This window comes from Tenrec ecaudatus, chromosome 1 (assembly GCF_050624435.1).
Source record: "Tenrec ecaudatus isolate mTenEca1 chromosome 1, mTenEca1.hap1, whole genome shotgun sequence".
Classification (NCBI taxonomy): Eukaryota; Metazoa; Chordata; class Mammalia; order Afrosoricida; family Tenrecidae; genus Tenrec; species Tenrec ecaudatus.
The window spans coordinates 153,952,980-153,973,847 of NC_134530.1; the positions used below are offsets into that span (position 1 = coordinate 153,952,980).

Genomic DNA, 20,868 nt, shown 5'->3' on the forward strand with positions numbered 1-20,868 from the left:
CTGCCTATGAGGAGCCCTGGTGACTCGGTAGCTACTCGTTGGACTGCTAACGTTGGTGTCAGAAGTTTAAAACACCAACCACTCTTTGGGAGAGAGATGAGGCTTTCTACTCTAGTAAAAAAAATTACAGGCCTGGGAATGCACACTCGCAGTTCTGACCTGCTCTGTAGAGTCAGCCTGACTCAGGATTCACGCGCAGGCAGTGAGTCTCATTTGGCCTCCTCTTATGTCCAGCATATGGCCTGGCACACTCTACAGTCACTCAGACTTCTGTAGGAGGAATAATGACCTGAGAACTTTATTTCAATGTGGGCGTTTCGTCAGGCTTCTTTTGGAGAATACATGAAGTAAGGGGAAAAAATTTAAAGGATTAAAAATCTCTATGCATCTATTGGAAGATAGTAAGCTTCAGTGAAATAAACTTCTATTCATGTTTACTAAGTAAGGCAGCTCTGACACTAAAACCTCAGAGCTACATCATTAGATTTGTTCTTGACCGCTATGTGCAATGGATGTGGACAAGTCATTTGTTTACCACATGCTCAAGAGTGCAGGAGCAAAGGCATCAATTGTCTGGTGGTGTGCAGGTGTGTTTATTCTTTAGGGAGTGCTACTTGATTTAAGGTTTAATAAACCAAATGAGCCTTATAAGTTATAGCTTAACTTGCTCACCTTAAGGGCATTTATTTCCTTTGGCTAAGTAAATTCCTACAAATTGCTTCACTAAGATCCTGTATACCCTGGGTGCGATGGAGCCACGATGAAACATACAACTTTCCCCTACTTCCTAAATGCTTCCTTCCACCCCCACCATCATGATCCCAACTTTGCCTTACAAATCGGGCTAGACCAGAGGGTGTACACTAGTACAGATAGGTACTGGAAATGCAGGGAACCCAGGGTGGATGATCCCTTCAGGATCAGTGGTGAGTGTGGCGAAACTGGGAAGGTAGAGGGTAAGTGGGTTGGAAAGGGGGAACCCATTACAAGGATCTACATGTGACCTCCTTCCTGGGGGACAGACAACAGAAAAGTGGGTGAAGGGAGATGTTGGACAGGGCAAGACATGACAAAATAATAATTTATAAATTTTAAAGGGTTCATGAGGGAAGGGCGAGGGAGAGGAAAATGAGGACCTGATGCCAGGGGCTTAGGTGGAGAGCAAATGCTTTGAGAATGATGAGGGTAATGAATGTACAAATGTGCTTTACACAGTTGATGTATGTATGAATTGTGATGAGTTGTATGAGACCCTAGTAAAACGATTAAAAAAAAGATCCCATATGCCCATTACTTATCTGCTATTAGCAACTTCTGCTCAAATTCCCCCTGGTTGCAGAACTCTAGTCCCGGATGGGCTAGAGTTGGACCGTAGACTGGAACGGAAACCCGGTCTTCTAGACTGCCTATTAGAGACCTGTTTACAACACAGTGCTGCTCCTTTAAATTCTAAGACACAGAATTATTTTGAAAAGAAACGAAAGCATAAAAGGTGGATTTAACTCAAGTTATGCGAGTGGAGCAAGGGTTACAAAGGCTAAGAGTGTTGAGGGAGCTTCTGAAGCCTTGTTAGAAAAACAAAACAAAGGCACGAACTCTCCTGTGCCAGGCTGCTGCTCAATAGATGCAGTCTTGCTCAATAGATGCAGTCTTGCTCAATAGATGCAGTCTTGCTCAATAGATGCAGTCTTGCTCAACAGATGCAGTCTTTGCTCAATAGATGCAGTCTTTGCTCAATAGATGCAGACTTGCTCAATAGATACAGTCTTGCTCAATAGATACAGTCTTTGCTCAGTAGATACAGTCTGCTCAATAGATACAGTCTTTGCTCAATAGAAACAGTCTTTGCTCAATAGATGCAGTCTTGCTCAATAGATGCAGTCTTGCTCAATAGATGCAGTCTTGCTCAATAGATGCAGTCTTTCTCAATAGATACAGTCTTTGCCCAATAGATGCAGTCTTGCTCAATAGATACAGTCTTTGCTCAATAGATACAGTCTTTGCTCAATAGATACAGTCTTTGCCCAATAGATGCAGTCTTGCTCAATAGATGCAGTCTTGCTCAATAGATAGTCTTGCTCAATACAGTCTTGCTCAATAGATACAGTCTTTGCTCAATAGATACAGTCTTGCTCAATAGATACAGTCTTTGCTCAATAGATACAGTCTTTGCTCAATAGATACAGTCTTTGCCCAATAGATGCAGTCTTGCTCAATAGATGCAGTCTTGCTCAATAGATAGTCTTGCTCAATACAGTCTTGCTCAATAGATACAGTCTTTGCTCAATAGATACAGTCTTTGCTCAATAGATACAGTCTTTGCTCAATAGATACAGTCTTTGCCCAATAGATGCAGTCTTGCTCAATAGATGCAGTCTTGCTCAATAGATACAGTCTTGCTCAATACAGTCTTGCTCAATAGATACAGTCTTTGCTCAATAGATACAGTCTTTGCTCAATAGATACAGTCTTTGCTCAATAGATACAGTCTTTGGTTAAGGATCTTGGCCACTAACCAAAAGAATGGTGGTTTGATCACCTGATGTTTTATAGGAGAAAGATCATGCAGTCTGCTTCCAAATAGATTCCTAGCCTTCGAGACCCTGCAGGGCAGCTGCACTCTGTCCTATAGGGTTGCTTTAGGGCAGACTCTACCTGAAAGTAGTGGTGTGGTTTTTTGTAACACAGTAGTGCACCACCGAAGTCCTCGGATTCAGAAGGCCTGGATGTTTCAAGTCTGCACAACTCTTAAAACATACAAAATTGCCAAACCTCTGTAAAACCAACGCCCTACCACTAAAACAAAAGTTTATTAAAGAAAAATTAAGGGTTTATCCCTTTATTTCATACATATTTCATGGGCAAGTACCATATGCCAAGGTTTCTTGGCATACAGAATTATTGGAATTACAACGGTGAAACGCAAGCTCCCTTCTTCAAGCTCAGTTTATATAGTGCACGTATAAGAAAACCACAAAACATAAAACTTACTAAAAATGCTTAAGGAGTCTAGTTTCAAAAATAGCTATTTACGAATAATTCCTCACCCTAAATTCTAAGCTACCTAATAGCCAATTTACCTATTCAATTTCACTCACAACTCTGGGCTGATATAAAACTCAGATCCTGGTCTTCAGATTCTAGGGGATAAAAGTGTTACTAAAGACCACCAAGTATAGTTTCAGACTCAAACGAGACTCCGTACTGACCTTTGGGTGAAGCCTGCCTGTAATATGAAGTTCACTAAAAGAATAGCTTTGATTTATATAGACGTAATTCAAACAGGCCCAACATTTCTCCCTTCAAAGCTTGGCCTTAGACCTGCACTCTAAAGTTGGAGTTCTTAGCCAGTCTCAGCACAACAGGAACATTGTATGCATGTGTAGTCTTCTGTACTCAATGTCGTTTGGAAGTGGTGTTTTCAAGGAGCAGCAAAGATGGAACCTTCAATGAGATGCCATCAGGTACTTGACAGTGGGAGTCCTAACTGTTCAGAGCTGACTTTCTTTAGGAGAAAGCGCACTAACGTTTCAAAAGGCATGCCCTCCGGTTGCCAGTGTCCCATGAGACAGGACACCTAGCACTGTGTGTGTGAAACTCTTGACATGATCTGAACTTGCATAGGACTGTGGACTCTATGAGCTCAATACCTTATTTTTCTCTCTGATGGAGGTTCGTAATGAATAAGCCAAGGCTCATCTTGACCCTTCACGTGGGGTTTTAAATTTAAATAGCACAGGTGAAAGCTGCTGGTTCAGCCCCAAAGGGCTATAGAAATAAGATTATTATGAGCTTTATTAACTTAGCTCATTCACATCATTCTGATTCTATTAGCCAGTGCTGTGAGCAACATTCTCAGCTTGATAACATTTTCAAAGCTAACATGCAAGTCTCCTATGCCTTCATTCAGATGAACAAAAATGTCACCCCCAAAAGTCAACGGAGAGCCCGGCGTCTCCTCAGCAGGACGTCCTTGCAGGGAGCGGAAGTCAGAACCCTACTCTGGCTATATAACTAACGGCACCACTGTTGCTGTCAGACGCCGATGAGCTAGCTGATCGCACTCAGGGCAACCCCACTTGTGCAGGGTGGAACTGCACCACGTGGTTTTCCAGGCTGTCTTTTGGAAACAGATGGTCAATTGTGTTTTCCAAGACACTTCAGGGAGGTTGAAAACCATCAACTTCCAGCTAATAGTTGAATGCTTACCCGCTTGTGCCCCACGGAGACTCCTAACTTGGCTACCATGTGTGGTAAGTCAGATTTTCAGGACTCTCTGCATACAGAACCTCCAGTATTACTTACGAAGTGCGATGTGCGTGGCGTCCTCTAAAGGGTACCCGCGTTTTGCAGAGTTGATGACACAAAATCCAACAGAAGACATCGACTGCTCTCTGTAATCATCAAGAACACACAGAAACTGCAGTGAAAACATTTCCAATAATACTGCACACACAATAATGAACTTCACAGTGCAGCGCAATCTCTTCTTCCCTCCCACCCACCCCCCTCAACAAACCTACAACAGCTAACCTAAGTTATTCAATAAATAACATCTAATGTAATCGCACCGTATCAGGGATATAGTTTCCATGTAAAGACTGGATCCATTCCATTTACTTTCCTTTGCTTAAAAAGATAGCTTTATAAACAGGGTTCCCCTAAAGAGTCCACTTCCAAAGCGAGGCTTTATTTGTAAAACCAGGCCATTTCACTCTGAGCAGCATGCGGCAGCCAGGAGACTGGCGAGCCTTACTTTGCCAACTGGAGTATGTTTCGGTAGCAGCTGTAGAGGGAACTCTCGGCAGCTGTGCGGTAGCGGCTCTTGTACTTGGGGCCCACTGTGTGGATGATGAACCGGGCAGCGAGATTAAATCCTTTGGTCAGCTTTGCTTCACCTGTCCGGCAACCTGGAAACCATGGAAGCATAAATACATCACAGGGAAGTCAGAAGGAACCCAACAAAGCACAACCACAGAGAAAGTTAAAATTTTGGGAAAGTCCATGAATCTGAGAAAAACATGGATTGAAAACAAGTATTGACCTCTGTGCATTCCATTCCAAACAGACAGCGAGGGCACAAAGTAGGTGTGAACAGACTCAGACAAAAAGAACGGGAGAGAACACACGAAGCAGAAAAACCTCACCAAAAAAAACATTATACAGAAGGAAACGAGAGGGGCTTGAGTAGACTAGAGAGAAAATGAGTTCTTCAGGGGTCTGAAGAGCAGCTTAAGTAGTGGAGGCTGTATTCTAAACTGAAAAGGGGCTAAAACAGGAGCAGTAAGATGAAATCTACAACTTAAGAAAGAAAACACCTACTGCAAAGTGTGTTCCAGAAACCAAACGCACTGCCATCAACCGAGTAAATGCCAACTCACAGACCCCACAGGACAAAGCAGAACTGCCCCTGTAGGTTTCTGAAATTGTAAATCTTTATGGGAGTAGAAAGCCTCATCTTTCTCTCTTGGAGCTGGCTGATGGTTTCAAACTGCTGATGGTGTGGTTAGTAGTCCAATGCATAAACCACTACTCCACCAGGGGTCTTTGTTTAGTGTGTTTTAAGAAGCATGACAACAGCTTAGGGAGATGAACTGGGACACTGTAGTAACGTAGGCAGATGAGTAGGATAGACTAGTTGAAGTACACATAAAAAGATTCAATATATATTTAAGACTGGCAGAGTTTATGTGAAGGACAGGACGAGGTCAATTTGCACTAAAGTTGTTTTTATTTAATCATTTGAGAACTCTTACAACTATTGTTACAATCCATACGTCACTTGCATCAGGCAAATGTGTACATATGTTGCCTTTAAATTCTTTTCTAGATATTTACTTTCTGTTGAGCCTTTGTTATCAGCTCCTGTTACAGTCCACCCACCCCCCGCGCCCTATAACCCCTTGATAGATTTTAAATTGCTAGTTTCATATTTCACACCGATCACTGTCTCGCTTCCCCCATGTTTTCTGTTGCTCTTCGCCCCCCGGAGAGGAGTGTATGGTTTATGTGTTGATCACTGCAATTGGTTCCCTCTTTCTTCCTTCCTTCCTCTCCCCCTACCCTTCTGGTCTCACTGTTCCCTCTCCTGTTCCTGGATTCTGTGTCGTGAGCCCCCATCCCTTTCTATCCCTGTGCACATGTTCCGGTCTAGTTGGAACTGAGAAGCCGCACTGGGCTCATGGTAGTGGGGGATGGGGAAGCCTCAAGGAACCAGAGGAGTACGCACCAAGATTTCTTGCATGAACAATGGAGTGGATGAAATGCTACTTTAAAGAGATGGCAAATACATATATAAGGAAGGTTGTCAAACTGGGCTCCCCTCATTCTGAGTTTTGATTATTTGATGTTTTGAAAGAGCTACAAAATTTTTATATTCATCCATGTTTAAGTTTACACTTTTTGGCTCACAATTCTAGTCAGTCTAGATATTTAGAACGCTTTAGTTTATCACCCAATGTCTCTTCCTGTTCCTCCCAGCTTTCTACTCCCTGTGAATTTGCCGTACAAAACTCATATCCTCTCTTTCAGTTAACACTTTATTAGATTAGAAAGCAGTTGTCAGTATTTAAGGAAAGAAGTCAGGGAAAACAAGATTTATACAGCGGGATTTGCTGTTTACATTTTAAAAAATTGTACTTCAGATACATTTTTTAATAAAATAAGACTGATTTTCATAAAATTTCATTTGGGCTCAAATAACCATTACAAAGCATTGCTTAGTTGGTGATTAAAAATGAATGCAAATGCAGGGACATAAGATTCTAAACAAACTGATCTTTTCCTATTCCCACTTCCAAAAAAATCTTTATGGAAAAATATTCTGGCAAAAATAATTTAAGTATAAAATTGAGAATAGATTTACTAACGCTATGAACTCTGCTATTAAATAAAGCATTTGAATGTCAAAAGTGCAACACTTCATGGGTAGAAGTACATAAACATTCTCTACCAATATCTTCCCGGTAAAAGTTTTTAGTTGTAGTGGTGACAGTTGTTTTACATGGATTATCAGAGTAAGAAAGCACACAGCCAGGAATATACTACTCAAGAGCCAACTGGCTACGATGATCGTCACTTTAAAATTTAGAAACATGCCCAGCAGGCCTTGAGGACAATGACCCCAAATAGAGTGGCCAGTCCACAGAGAGGACCACATGGCCAGCCCCACTATGAGACATGACGTCCCTCACTGACCCATAGCTCTCTACAGAGGACAACACCGGAGACACAGTGTGGGAATTGCACCCGATCTGATCCCACCACACTGAGGCAAAACACTGGGGGAGTGGAACAGCAAGGAAATGGAGCGGCAAGGTCCCCAGGGAATGCTGAAGGTAGACTTTGGGAACAGGGTGTGGTGCCCCAACAGACTGGACTGGAAAACACTCCTAAAAGCCAACAAACAATCCTTGAACTAACTACAAGCTTTTCTTTGTTTGTTTGTTTTTTTTGTCATTGGTTTGTTGTATATTGTTGCTTGGTATTGCTGTCTTGTTTTTGTGCATGTTATTATCTCCTCAGGTCTGTCTAAATAATATAGGCAGGGTGAACAATCTGAAGGAGAAAATAACAGGACTGACAATTCCGGGGGGACAGGAGATAGGGGGAGGTAGGGGAAAGGAAGTGGTGTTAACAAACCTAGGGACAAGGGAAAAACAAGGGATCCAAATTGGTGGTGAGGAGGGCGTGGGAGGTCTGGTAGGGCATGAATAAGGGTAATGTAACCAAGAGGAATGGCTGAAACCCTGGTGGGGACTGAGCATGATAGCGGAACAGGAGGAAAGTCAATGGAAATAGAGGAAAGAGTTGGGAAACAAAGGGCATTTATAGAGATCTAGATAAAGACAAGTACATAGGCAAATATATTTACATATGAGGATGGTGAAATAGATCTATGTGCATATATTTATAGGTTTAGTATTAAGGTAGCAGGACATTGGGCCTCCACTCGGGTGCTCCCTCAACGCAAGAATATTTTCTTCTATTAAATTGGCATTCTATGATGCCCACCTTCCTGACACAACCGCTGAAAACAAAGCGGGTGCATAAGCAAATGTGGTGAAAATAGCTGATGGTGTCCACTTATCAAAAGTTATAGCATCTGGGGTCTTAAAGGTTTGAAGGTAAACAAGCGGCCATCTAGTTCAGAAGCAACAAAGCCCACATGGAAGAAGCATATTAGCCTGGGTGATCATGAGGTGCAGATGGGATCAGTTATTAGGCATCAAAGAACAAAAAAATCATATCATTGTGTGCTCATCTCCATGATATGATCGCTGAAAACAGGTGCATAAGCAAATGTGGTGAAAAAAGCTGATGGTGCCCGGCTATCAAAAGGTAGAGCGTCTGGGGTCTAAAAGGATCGAAGGTAAACAAGCGGCCATCTAGCTCAGAAACAACAAAGTCCACATGGAAGAAGCACACCAGCCTGTGCAATCACAAGGTGTTGAAGGAATCAGGTATAAGCCATCATCAGAACAAAAAATCTTACCATAGTGAATGGGGGGTGGGGTGGGGGAGTATGGAGTGGAGACCCCAAGCCCATTTGTAGGCCACTGGAGATCCCCTTGCGAGGGGTCTCGGGGAGGAGACGAGCCAGACAGGGTGGGATGTAGCAATGATAAAAAATACAACTTTCCTCTAGTTCCTAAATGTTTCCTCCCCCCGCCCCCCACCCCCTTCACTATCATGATCTCATTCTACCTTGCAAGTCTGGCTAGACCAGAGGATGTACACTGGTACAGATAGGAACTATAAACACAGGGAATCCAGGGCCGATGATCCCTTCAGGACCAGTGGCAAGGCAATACCAGGAAGGTAGAGGGAGGGTGGGTTGGAAAGGGGACCCGATTACAAGGATCTACATGTGACCTCCTTCCTGGGGGACAGACAACAGAAAAGTGGGTGAAGGGAGATGTCAGACAGGGCAAAATATGACAAAATAATAATTTATAAATTATCAAGGGTTCATGAGGAAGGTGAGAGCAGGGAGGGAGGGTAAAAAAAATGAGGAGCTGATGCCAGGGTCTTAAGCGGAGAGGAAATGTTTTGAGAATGATGAGGGCAATGAATGTACAAATGTGCTTTACACAATTGATGATGTATGTATTGTGCTAAGAGTTGTATGAGCCTCTAATAAAACGATTAAAAACACTTAGAAACATGATGGATTTAGCTGACAGCAAAGTCTTAGAGCTCGGCTTTGAACACACTGTGGAGTTTTTCAAGTGCTGTTTCTCTTTAAACAGAAGAGCAGTTACATTTACATTATTTTCTCTGTAAGCTCAAATTATGCTCATTCAAGGTAAAGAATATCAAAATACATATTTCTCAAGCAACACAAACATTTCCTAAGAGGGTGAGCGAAAAAGAGGAAGATCTCCAACAAGATAGACTGGCACCTGGCTGCAACAATGGGCTCAACCATCACAACGGTTTTAAGGAGGGTGCAGTATGGAGCACCACTTCTTCCACGGAGAGCAGGGTCTTTTGTGAGGTGAAACCAACTCTATGGCATGCATCAACCAATAAACAAGCTGCATTCACCTTTAAGTTTCTGGAGGTCCTCCTGCAAATCAGGCCCTGCGAGCATGAAGATACCTTCTGACACAGGATTCTTATCAGTGAGGCTCTCATTGCTGGTATTCACAATGGCTGTACAGTTTAGTATTGCCACATCCCCTTTCCTAATGAAACACAAAACAATAAAGAACAGGTGTGGCAAAGAGGTGAAAGTATGGCAGTTGGTTTAAATGGAGTTTAGACGCAGCAGCATTATTCATATTAGTTAAAAAGTAAAAGCATCCCACACCAGCAGGGGAACAACTACGATCTGAAATTGATGGCGGAGGAGAATAGAATTCCTGGTAGTGGTGGAGCAGCCGTAATCTAGCCGGAAAATTAATGAGAGGCAAATGAGGGGTGAACATGACAGTGGGATAGGAGGAAGGTAAAAGGAAATAGAGGAAAAAACTAGGAACTAAAACTATTTATAGAGGTACAAACAGAGGTGTGTATCCGTAAATATATGAATGCATACATATATATATATTTATATGGCAATACATTGAGGCAGTAGACTCTGGGCCTCTACTTAAGTAATCCCTCAGCACAAGAATACTTTGTTATAATAAATGTCTGCCCTGACATGATCACTGAAGACAACCTGGGTCATAAGCAAATGTGGTGAAGAAAGCTGATAGTGCCCGGCTATTAAAATATATAGCATCTCAGGTCTTAAAAGCTTGAAGCCAACCAAGCAGCCTTCTAGCAGGGCAGCAACAAAGCACCAGCATATATGATGTCAACTGGAACAGACATTAGACTTCCAAATATTTAAAACAACCTCATTGAGGTAATGGAAAGGAGTCCAGCTAGAGACCCAGAGGCCATCGTGGATAACTGGACATTCCTGCACAGATGTATCCAGGGGGCAGTTTAGCACCAGTGAAATACACAACTTTCTCTCAAGCCACTATTTTCTCAGTCCAATCTCCCAATTCCAGCTAGACCAGTGTATAGGCAGTTTCACAGACGAGATCTTTTAAGAATGGGCATTCAGGAAAGACCAACCCCTGCATAAACTTTAAGGGGAGCAACGGTTGCAGGAGGATAGGGGAAGGGAAGGGAAGAGGGAAGGAGGGAGGGAGGGAAGGGGGGATGGATAGCAAAGATAGCAGAGTAACGCCCCGCAGGGGAAGAAATCCAGGATAACAGGTGAAGGGACAGAATGGTGTAATGTATGTAAAAATAATAACAATACATAATATATTCAGGATTCGTGGGGGTGGCAGGGTGGGGGAGGGAAGGGAAAAAAGAGGAGCTGATACCAAAGGGCAGAAGAACGATAATGTTTAGAAATTGTTGAAGCCAGTAATTGTACATGTCCACTTGAGGTTAACAGAGGTATGGTTTGTTATAATATACATGTGAGCCCCCAATAAAATGATTTATTAAGGGAAAAAAAGTAGAAACACCCCAAAGGCTCATCAACTCATAAACAAAATTATGCATATTCATATAATGGAATATTATTGGGCCACAAGAGTAAAATATTAATAGATCTACAACATGAAAATATCTTGAAAGCAAATTATTTTAAAACTTAAAATTAAATTTTTTAAAATTCTACATATATATGATTATATTTATAGGAAATGTTCTGAATAGGCAAACACAATAGAGAAAATAGTAGTTGTGGAGTGTGGGGGCTACTAGGGGAAATGGCCAGTGATTGTCAATGGGAATGGGGTCTCTTTGCAGGGTCATACAATATTCTAATATTGATTATAAAGACAACTGCATAACTCTGACTAAAGAGATATGTATGCTTCATACATTTAAAATCAATGTAGCATGATGGGTGAATTATATCTCAATGAACCTGTTTGTTAAAAAAGGAGTGAACTAAAAGGCATGCAGCCAGAGCAATATTAAAACAAGTATGCTGAGTAAAAGCAGTCAGATTATCCCATCCCACTCACTACTCCCCCCGCAAAAACCAAAGCATATGATTTCTTTTATGTAATACGCTAGAGCAGTGGTTCTCAACCTTCCTAATGCCGCGACCCTTTCATACAGTTCCTCATGTTGTGGTGACCCCCAACCATAAAATTGTTTTTATTGCTACTTCATAACTATAACTTTGCTACTGTTATGAACTGGGCGATCCCTGTAAAAGGGTCATTCAACCCCCAAAGGGGTTGCGACCCACAGGTTGAGAACTGCTGCCCCAGAAGATGCAAACTAACTTCTATGATAGGTCAGTGGCTGCTTGGGATACGGATGGAGAGCAGCAGGAGGAAGGATTGCAAAAAGACTGGAGAAACTTTACGAGGCGATGGAGGTGATTATGGTGATGGTTTTGCACACATGAACACATATGTTAAAAGTTATCAAAATGTACTTTCAGAATATTTGTAGCTCATTGGATGGTAATCGTATCTTAGCAGAAACCTTAAAAATATCTGAAATATTCCACAATTCTGGGGTATATAAGAAAAAAGCTGAGAGGAAGTGATATGAAAGTGTATAACATCATGTCAGGATTTAATCGAATAATTACCAAAGAATGACTTTTCCATTGATATCCTTATTATAAGGGAAAGGGGATCTAATAACGTCTTTCTGTAATCTTTCAGCAGCACCGTCAGAGGAATTTAGTTCATCTTCAGGTGAGTGTCCCCAACGTGGTAGTGTGTCCACATCCACAAACTGGGAAGGTGCGCCCAAGGGATCCATGGACTGGAAATGCCAGTGGTCTGCTCCCAATTCCTCAGCTACTCAATCCTCACTGGAGACTGTAGCGGAAGACAAAAAGAGAGATTGTTTCAACAGAAAAACAGATACTGGTTTAAGTCTATTATAACAAAAACAAAACTCTATTGTGAAACAATGCCAATAGTGCATTATGTGATTAGTCACTTAAATAGTGCATAAAAAACCCAAACAAAATACAATATAAAACACGGATTTGCTTCTGTCTTTCTAAAACGAAGAAGAGGAGGCTCACTTAAGTAAAAATTATTTTCAAAGAATTACTGTCATTAAAATAATCACATGGCCCACCACCCCCACTTTCTAGAAACACAGAAGTATTCATTCACTATTCACTGAGGACCTGCTATAAATAGATATAGATAGCTGGATAAAGGAAGAGTACTGTTACATTGTGGAGACTGCAATAAGTGTCACTTTGTTAGGCTGGGTTGTCTAGAGAAACAAATTCAGAGACATTCATATATGTGGAAGGGTCTTGTGATAGGTAGGTTTATTGTGCTAATCTGGCCAACAAGAACATGTGGGATTAATAAGGTTGCAGTATGAAGGAGGGCAAAGAGACAAATGGCTTGGCAAACCGCACCCTCTCTCTCCTGCTCTCTGGGGATCTGACCAGTGGCTGCTTTAGCTAGTTCTGTGCCTCGACTTGTGAGCTACACTACATGTGGGACAGCCAACCAGTGGTTCATGTCACTAGAGCTTGAGGTTCCTGAGAGACCTGCCCCGCCATGCCACTGCTGGTGTATACATTGCTTGAGCCTGAGGCTGTCAGATCCTGTCGTCTTGCATTGCTTGAGCTCGATATCCCATCCAGGCCTGCTTCGCTAAGTTCCTGAGCTGCTGTTGGTGACCAGCCCTACTATTTGCTGCCTGTGGTGGGACTGCCTAAATTGCCCAGGGAAAGACTCAGCTATCTGCTTCCTTTACCTTGGACCCCACAGCCCTGAGAGTTGAAAGACTTCCAGTATATTAACTGTTCCAAGGAAGTGAGTTGAACTGAACCCTCTGTACTGCTGTGTGGCCTAATTAACTGTTATATTATTTCATGCAGGGTGTGTGTGTGTATATATATACACACACAATATGTATGCATATATATACACTGCATATATAGTATATATTCACATTATACAGTATATGTATTTACATTTTATATAAGCATAAAATATATAAATATAAAATCATAAGTGTCCTGGTTTTGTTTCTCCAGAGAGCCCTGTCTAACACAGACCTTTATATCAAGGAGTAATTATATATCAAGGAAGGATCCCAACCCAATCCAACTCAAGTCCCTAAGTCCAGTACTGGTTTCTAAGTCCCTCTTCAGACTCATGCAGCCACATGCGATGATGAATGCAGGAATATCACAGGGAAGTCGGTGCAAAATCATTCAGATACAAAGTTGGTGGTAGCAGTTCTCAGGGCAGCAAGCAGGTGAAGGTAGAGGTGGCGGGCGAGTGTTCCCTAGACTCTCTTTAGGAAAAGGCCACACTCACAAGGCGTCATCATCAAGCTGTGACCTGATTAACAGTTTGGATACTACCCCTATACTTTTATGTATCTTCAAGTTGACCCACAATTATAAGAAATAGTTGAACGGAAAAGACAATTTGCTTTGTATATTTTTATCCAAATCTCAAAAAAAACCACAAAAAAACAGTGCTGCATGCTGTTCCAGACAAAGATCAATGTCTCTGAGTTCAATCTGATGGCAGTGGAGAGGGTACACTGAAGTATGACCAAATGAGAAGCAGGTTCTGCTGCAGTCAAGTAGTATGAGTTGTTGAAGGTCTGAATCCAGCTGGAACAGTGATGAGCAGAGGGCATGGGTTTGAGAGCCAATGGAAGAATAGGATACAGAGACATAGGATATGGTGCATGGAACGCTGATTAGATAGCTGATTGCTAAGAATTCAGAAATTAGGAGAGGAGGGTAATCAAAGTGTCGATACTATAAAAATTAGAGAAAACTGAACACGAGGAAAGGATACTCCAATTTTGTCAATTAGTCAGCTATTTGTTCTCACTGAAAGTGGAGCTATTTGTCCATGTCTGTTACAAGGCAGGCATTCTCCTGATGCGGGAACCTGGAAGGGCACATTGTCGCTCACAGAGCAGCTACTAACCCAGAGGGGCACTTTGCCAATGCCTGATGGCATCTCCAGAAGCCTGGTGAGCTACTTTCCAAAAAGCCCAGCTGTTGACAACTTGATGGACCACAGTTCTTTTCTAATAAACATGCGATTGCTTTAGATGGACTCAAGGGCAATTGGTTTTAGGCACTGGGGATTAAGACAGAACAGTTTCCCCTTTATGAATGTGCTGTTTCTGTGGAGAGGAACGATGATAAACAACACACATGCAGCTATCTAACAGAATGATGGAAAGCAATCAGAGGTATGGAGGAAAAGGCGACAGGCATCTCAGCAAAGCCCTTAAGTGAAGTGAAAGAGCAAGACATGGGAAGCTCTGGGGAGTTTATCAGGTACACGGGAACAGTTACGTGCTGGGGCCAACGGGCAGAAAGGAGCTTGGGATATTCCAGCAAGAGGAGGGTCGGTTTGACTTCAGTACAGTAGATTAGGTATTAACCAATTAAGAGATGCCCTGGTGGTGTAATGGTTACTGTTGGCTGCTAACTGCAAGGTCACAAGTTCAAAATCACCAGTCATTCCATGGGAGAAAGATGAGGCATTTTTACTTTAGTAAAGAGTTATCACCTCGGAAACCCAAGGGAAGTTCTACCTTGAATCCTACTAGTAATGAGAAAGTATTAAAAAATGGCTAGATGCAGAAGTATTTTTAGGTAACAAAACTTGCTAAATGAGTAAGGGTAAGAAAGTAGTAAAGAATCAAAGATTTCTTACTTGAGGGCAATCTGGAATAGGTTATAGAATGAAATAATTCAGTTGTTTTCTCATATCTATTTGAATATGTCAAGTATAAAATGTTCGTTATAAAAAATATTAGCAATATTAGTACACTGCTAACATGAAATGAACTACAATAGGCTAGAGCTCAGAGGAGAGGTAGGACTAGATATAAGATACACATTTGGGAGTCTCAGTGTAGAGACATTATTTAAAACTTTGAGCAAGAAGATATTTATATTTTTTAAGAATGTATTTACATTTATTCTTTGGGCAAAATGACCCCAAGACTAAATGTAAAACAGGAAAAGATCAAGCACCGAGTTCTGAAGCACTTCAAAATGTAGAAGGTGGAACAAGAACATTTTGTTCTGATAACCTGGCACTATTTCATACACACCATCCCAACACGAATGCTAAAGACCAAATGGGTGCATAAACAATTGTGGCAAATAGAGCAGATGGTGCCCGGCAATCAAAAGAAATAGTGTCTGGGGTCTTAAAGGTTTGAAGTCAAACAAGTGGCCATCTAACAGGGACGCAAATAAGCCCACATGGAAGAACCACACAAGCCCGTGTGATCACGAGGTGTTGATGGGATCAAATAGCAAAAGATCCAAAACAAACAACTATATCAATGTGAAAGAGGGGTCTTGCAGTGGAGACCCAACGCCCGTCTGTAGACAATCGGATATCCTCCCACAAAAGTGGTATAAGGAAGGGATGATTCAACCAGGGTATAGTATAGCACTGACAAATCATACATCATTCCTCTAGTTCCTGAATACTTCCTCCCCCCACTACCATGACCCAGTCTACCTTACAAATCTAGACCGGAGAACACACATTGGTACACATAGCTCTCAACACAGGGAATTCAGGACAGATAAACCCCTCAGGAACAGTAATGAGAGCAACGATACCGATACCATGAGGGTAGGACTATGGTCGGTTGGGGAGGGGGAACCCATCACAAAATTGGATATATAGCATTCCCCCCCCCACCCCACCGCCAAAGGGGATGAATAACAGAAATACAGGTGAAGGGAGACAATGGACAGTTTAAGACATGAAATAACAGTAACAATATATAATTGATCAAGGATACATGAGGGTGGGGGAGGGAGGGAGGAAAAGAGGAGCTTATACCAAGGGCTCAAGTAGAAAATGTTTTGGAAATGAAGATGGCAACATATGTACAAATGTGCTTGATACAATTGATGTATGGAGTGTTATAAGAGCTGTAAGAGCCCACAAGATGATTTCTTTTTAATATAGAAATGTGGGTAGGAATGGAGGGGAAAGCAGGAAAGCCCGCAGCTCAAGAGGCAGATGAAGAAAGCATTTCATTTAGAACGCAGGAAGTAGCCAAGAAGAATCAATGGGGCTGCAGGAAGCTGGTAGGCTGAGTAAGAGGACTGAGCTTCTTGCTGAGGCAGGGGTATAAACTAGAATAAGCCAGAGATCTAATACAATATGCTCGTTCCTATAACACTGTGAGATAAAAGATGTTTACATCACCAGTTTAGAAAAACTATGAGTCATAACTGATAATTACATGATTATTCTTAATATTTAAGAAACTGTTCTCCACAGGGTTTCCAGGACAGTGATCTTATGGAAAGAGATTGCTAGGTCTCATTTCCAAATCTTTCTAAATTATTTTAACATAAACTAATTCAATCTAGAAGTTGATGTTCATGCATTCAATTGGTCTTTAAAACTGGAGACAGCCAAATGTTGTGAGTTTGTTCACAAAATACTCAAATTGGCCAAGAGGTGACAAGTGGTAAGCACTCAAGTTTCCATGGATGAACTGTCTTAAGCACAATAAAATCTTATTTTTCAGGAATTCTTAAGAAAAAATAAAGGAAAATTTGACCAAAATGCATGCTAACGCTAAGCCCCAACCCAAACCCAAACCCACCACCAGAGTCGAGTTCCAACTCATGGCCAAACCTTATGTTACAGAGTAGAACTGCCCACTATGGTTTCCAGGCCATAGAGCCTTCTGGAAGGAGCCTGCCCTATCTTTCTCCTGAGGAGTGTCTGTTGGGCTCAGACACTGATGACTCATGGTTAGCAGCTGAGTCTGACGGACTGCACCACTGATCTTAAATTCCATTTAAACATCAAGTAAGTTTCAGTAGCTACATTCCAACTTTCAAGAAAAAATACTCATTTTCTTTGTAAATACCTATTTTTTACACACGCAAATTCATATCAAAATGTACAATGTTCAAAAGTGCTACATTTTGAATCCTCCTCCAGTGCTTTAATGGAAACATGCAATTTACACTATTATTCACAAGTAGTCCAATGATGCTAAGGTTGGGCTCTGATGTCAGAGAGCCGGAGTTTGGATCTAGTACCTACCATCTTATTATCGCAGGTTCTAAACCCAAGGGTAAGTTTCCTTATTTCCAAAACCTGGGCCATTATCTCCTAGGACTACTGTGAAGACTAAAGATAATCAAGGTCAACATTGCACAGCAGGGCACCTAGGCAATGTGTCCTTACAAGGTCCCCAGGGGGGTGAAAGTGGCTCTCATCTCTGTCTTTCAGAGAATGTTTCCATCTGTAGCACAGAGCAAAACACTCTGACTCTGAAGAACACCAAACCAAGCAAACAGGAACTGCTGACTAGGATGGCCAACTCAGGAGCTCAGGGAGCCTGGTGGCACAGCGTGATGACAGCAAGGCCAACCATTCACATCCCTCAGCTGCTGGAAAAAGGGTCAGGCGTTTTGCTCCTGTCAAGATTTACAGCTTCTGAAAACCCACTGGGGTGCTTCATCTACTTTGTCTTACAGAGGAACTATGAACTCGAATTGAGTCAATGACTGACGTTTTAGTTGGTTTCAGCCTTTTGACTTCACTTGCAATAACTTTGTTAATCCCTAACACTTAGGTCGACCCAACATTTTTCCCCTCTGATTTTGCTCCTGTGACGCAGGGGGAGTGGGCAGTGAAGGGTGTCGTATAATTGTCCACAACAAACTTATGCTTTCCCTTCATCAGTCAGGCTTGCTGATCCTTTTAACCAGCCTTAGCTAACGCTCTAATCTACCCTGTGGCTACCAGACTTCCAAATGCCCTTCATTAATGCCTGCATCCAAGCATTCAGACCCTGCACAGCTGCCTCCCAGGATGAAAAGGGGCTGGTTTAGGTAACCAATGGGATACTGCAGAAATGACGGGGCGTGATGTCCATGATTAGATCATACAGACAAATGATCAGTCTTGACCTCTGGGGTGGGTAGCTCTGGGGTGGGTAGCTACTATGACCCATGAAAACTCAAGCTGCCCATGGAAAGGCCCCAAAGAAGAGAAACGGGCTTCCTAGCCTTAGTTGCCAGGCCCATGAGTGCACACCCTGGAGGCAAATCCTCCAGCCCTCACTTATCTTCAAATGATGTCAGTCCCAGCTGACATCCAGAGGGCAACCTTGCCAGAGGCCGAGTCAGAAACAATGGTTACTGCTGATTCTGAATTCCTGACCCACTGACACTGTGAGATAATACATGCTTACCTTTAAGACTTTAAATCCAGGGTAGTTTGGAAGGTAGCAATAAGTAATTAATGACATCTCTTTCAAAGAGGTCACCTTCTCAAAATATGTCCAAATCACTCCCAGAAGATAAAAGTGACTGTTTACTATGCCCAGTCGGGCATTCACGCATTCATTCAAACATGGTCAGTACAGAGGCCCTGCCTAGTGCAGGAGATGAACTCATAAAAGCCACACAAAACATATAATAAAAAAACCCAAAACCAAACTCACTGCCATCGAGTAAAGGCCGATTCACAGCGACCATATAGGACAAGATAAAGTTGCCCCTGTGCGTTTCAGAAATTGCAGCTCTTTTGGAAGTAGAAAGCAGAGGTTTTGAACTGCGGACCTTCCGGATTGCAGCCCAACTAGTAATCATTATAATTAACCCAACTGTACTGACTCGCAGAGAACCTATGGGTTTCAGAAGCTGTAAATTTTTATAAGAATCAACATCCTTCTTTTTCTCCTGAGGACCTGCTGGTGGGTTTGAACCACTGACTTTGCAGTTAGCAGTTCAATGCTTACCTGATAGGGTCACCAACACTCTTTAGCTATGTTACAATAATGATATGTAATTCTTTCAATGATCCCACAAAGTAGAACCCTTATTTGACAGGAGGGCAATAAAACCCAAAGGTTCAATAAGCGACCCAAAGGACTATACTACTAAGTGGTCCCATAAAACCCACTCTGTATCGTACCACACACATTGTCTCCTTTCTCCCTTCTCTCTGCTGCTCTGAAAAGGAGAGGTCATGGTTCAAGTTAATCTTCTAACCCAAAATCTAATTTTCCTCTACTCGCTTCCACTTGCAAGTGACTTAAGAGTATATTCCACATTCTTAAGCCTGTCAAAACACGCTCCCTTCGTGTAAGTATGTGACTTCACTTACTTCAGCTCCCCTCCAAGGGATTGTCCGAGCATCCACATTTGATCCCTCCGGCCTCGCTGGCTCTGCACTGCAGCCCTCCTAGTCTCAGAATGTTTTCCAGTGCCTTCCTTCTCCAGCACACCAGCCAACGCCTTTTCTTCACCACAGAGTTTACGAGCAGTTTCTCAACTTTACTTCCTCCTCTTCATTAGTGCAACCCACGGCAGTTTTGCTTCATTCTCTCGAACAATGCTACAGCTGCCCTTTCCAAGCTCACTAACACCTCAAATCCAAGAGCCAATGAAAATTTAGCTGCACTTGCTATTGACCATTCTCACCTTGAATTCCTATTAGATCTTCTTTGACAGGTGCTTCTCCCACTCTGCTTACACTATCTCAGTAAGCTTTGGTGGATCACCTCCCTAAATTCTCAAGTCACTGCAACCCACAAGAAAATGGGTGGCAAACGATTATTAAGTAAATATTAAAATTCCTTATGTAGGGCAGAGTTAACTGGCAGCCTATGGAAAATGCCATAGCAATTCATAAAAGCCGAATTCTTATTCAGTTTCATCTTTTTTTCTCACTGTAAAGAAATTTAACCGTGGCGCTATGGTTGGACTACTAACTGCAAGATTGCCGTTATAAACTCACCAGCTGCTCTGTGGGAGGAGGCGGAGGCTGGCTGCTACCCTAAAGATTTACGTCTTAGAACCCTTTTTAGGGTTGCTAAGTCGGAATCGATTTGGTTTTTTATTTTCCTCCCACTTCAACCTCCATCCCAAACCCACCCAACATATAGACATTAGTAGTAAAGCAAATGAAGCAGCAGTAAATCCCACCCAGGCAGAAAGCCTGATCCTGATCCCAGGTGGTTCTTACAATTCTTTGGGGAGATAGATTTCCAAATCACATGAGAGATAAAAAAAACCCTTTCACCTTCCCAAGAAATGTATATGGTCCGTGGAATTGAGTTATTGTAATTAGTCATTCTAATTCATTATCGTTGAATCAATCCATTCTTTACTTCTTCGTTCAGAATGTAGTGGGATACCGTCCCCACCTTCCAGACTTAGAAAGACCTGAAGTCTTGGGAAACTACTCTACAGGGTCACAATCCACTCGATGGCAGCGGTCTGGTTTATAAACAGCAGAACTCATTGCTAAACACTATCAGGCAGTCCTGCAAAGGAAGAAAAAGTAATTTCCACCCGCTGATAAGGCACCTGAGCCGCAATCATCCGCTGAGAAAGCACCCTGGTCACTTCCCCTCTAGCGGCCGGGGAGT

General features: G+C 42.2%; 1 protein-coding gene across 2 annotated transcripts in view; it reads right to left on the reverse strand.

Moving 5' to 3' along the window:
* Nucleotides 1-20,868, reverse strand: part of GDAP2 (ganglioside induced differentiation associated protein 2) — a 55,394-nt gene that overhangs the window by 33,879 nt on the left and 647 nt on the right. Inside the window, exons 1-5 of one of the 2 annotated variants that reach the window (XM_075560041.1) lie at nucleotides 19,602-20,737; nucleotides 12,068-12,302; nucleotides 9,550-9,689; nucleotides 4,757-4,910; nucleotides 4,306-4,394 (exon numbers count right to left, since the gene is read on the reverse strand). In XM_075560041.1, coding sequence (XP_075416156.1) covers nucleotides 4,306-4,394; nucleotides 4,757-4,910; nucleotides 9,550-9,689; nucleotides 12,068-12,243 — 559 coding nt within the window. In that variant the 5' untranslated portion in view covers nucleotides 12,244-12,302; nucleotides 19,602-20,737. Of the gene's footprint in view, nucleotides 1-4,305; nucleotides 4,395-4,756; nucleotides 4,911-9,549; nucleotides 9,690-12,067; nucleotides 12,303-19,601; nucleotides 20,738-20,868 lie in introns of those variants that run through there. The other variant, XM_075560032.1, reaches the window with a different exon arrangement.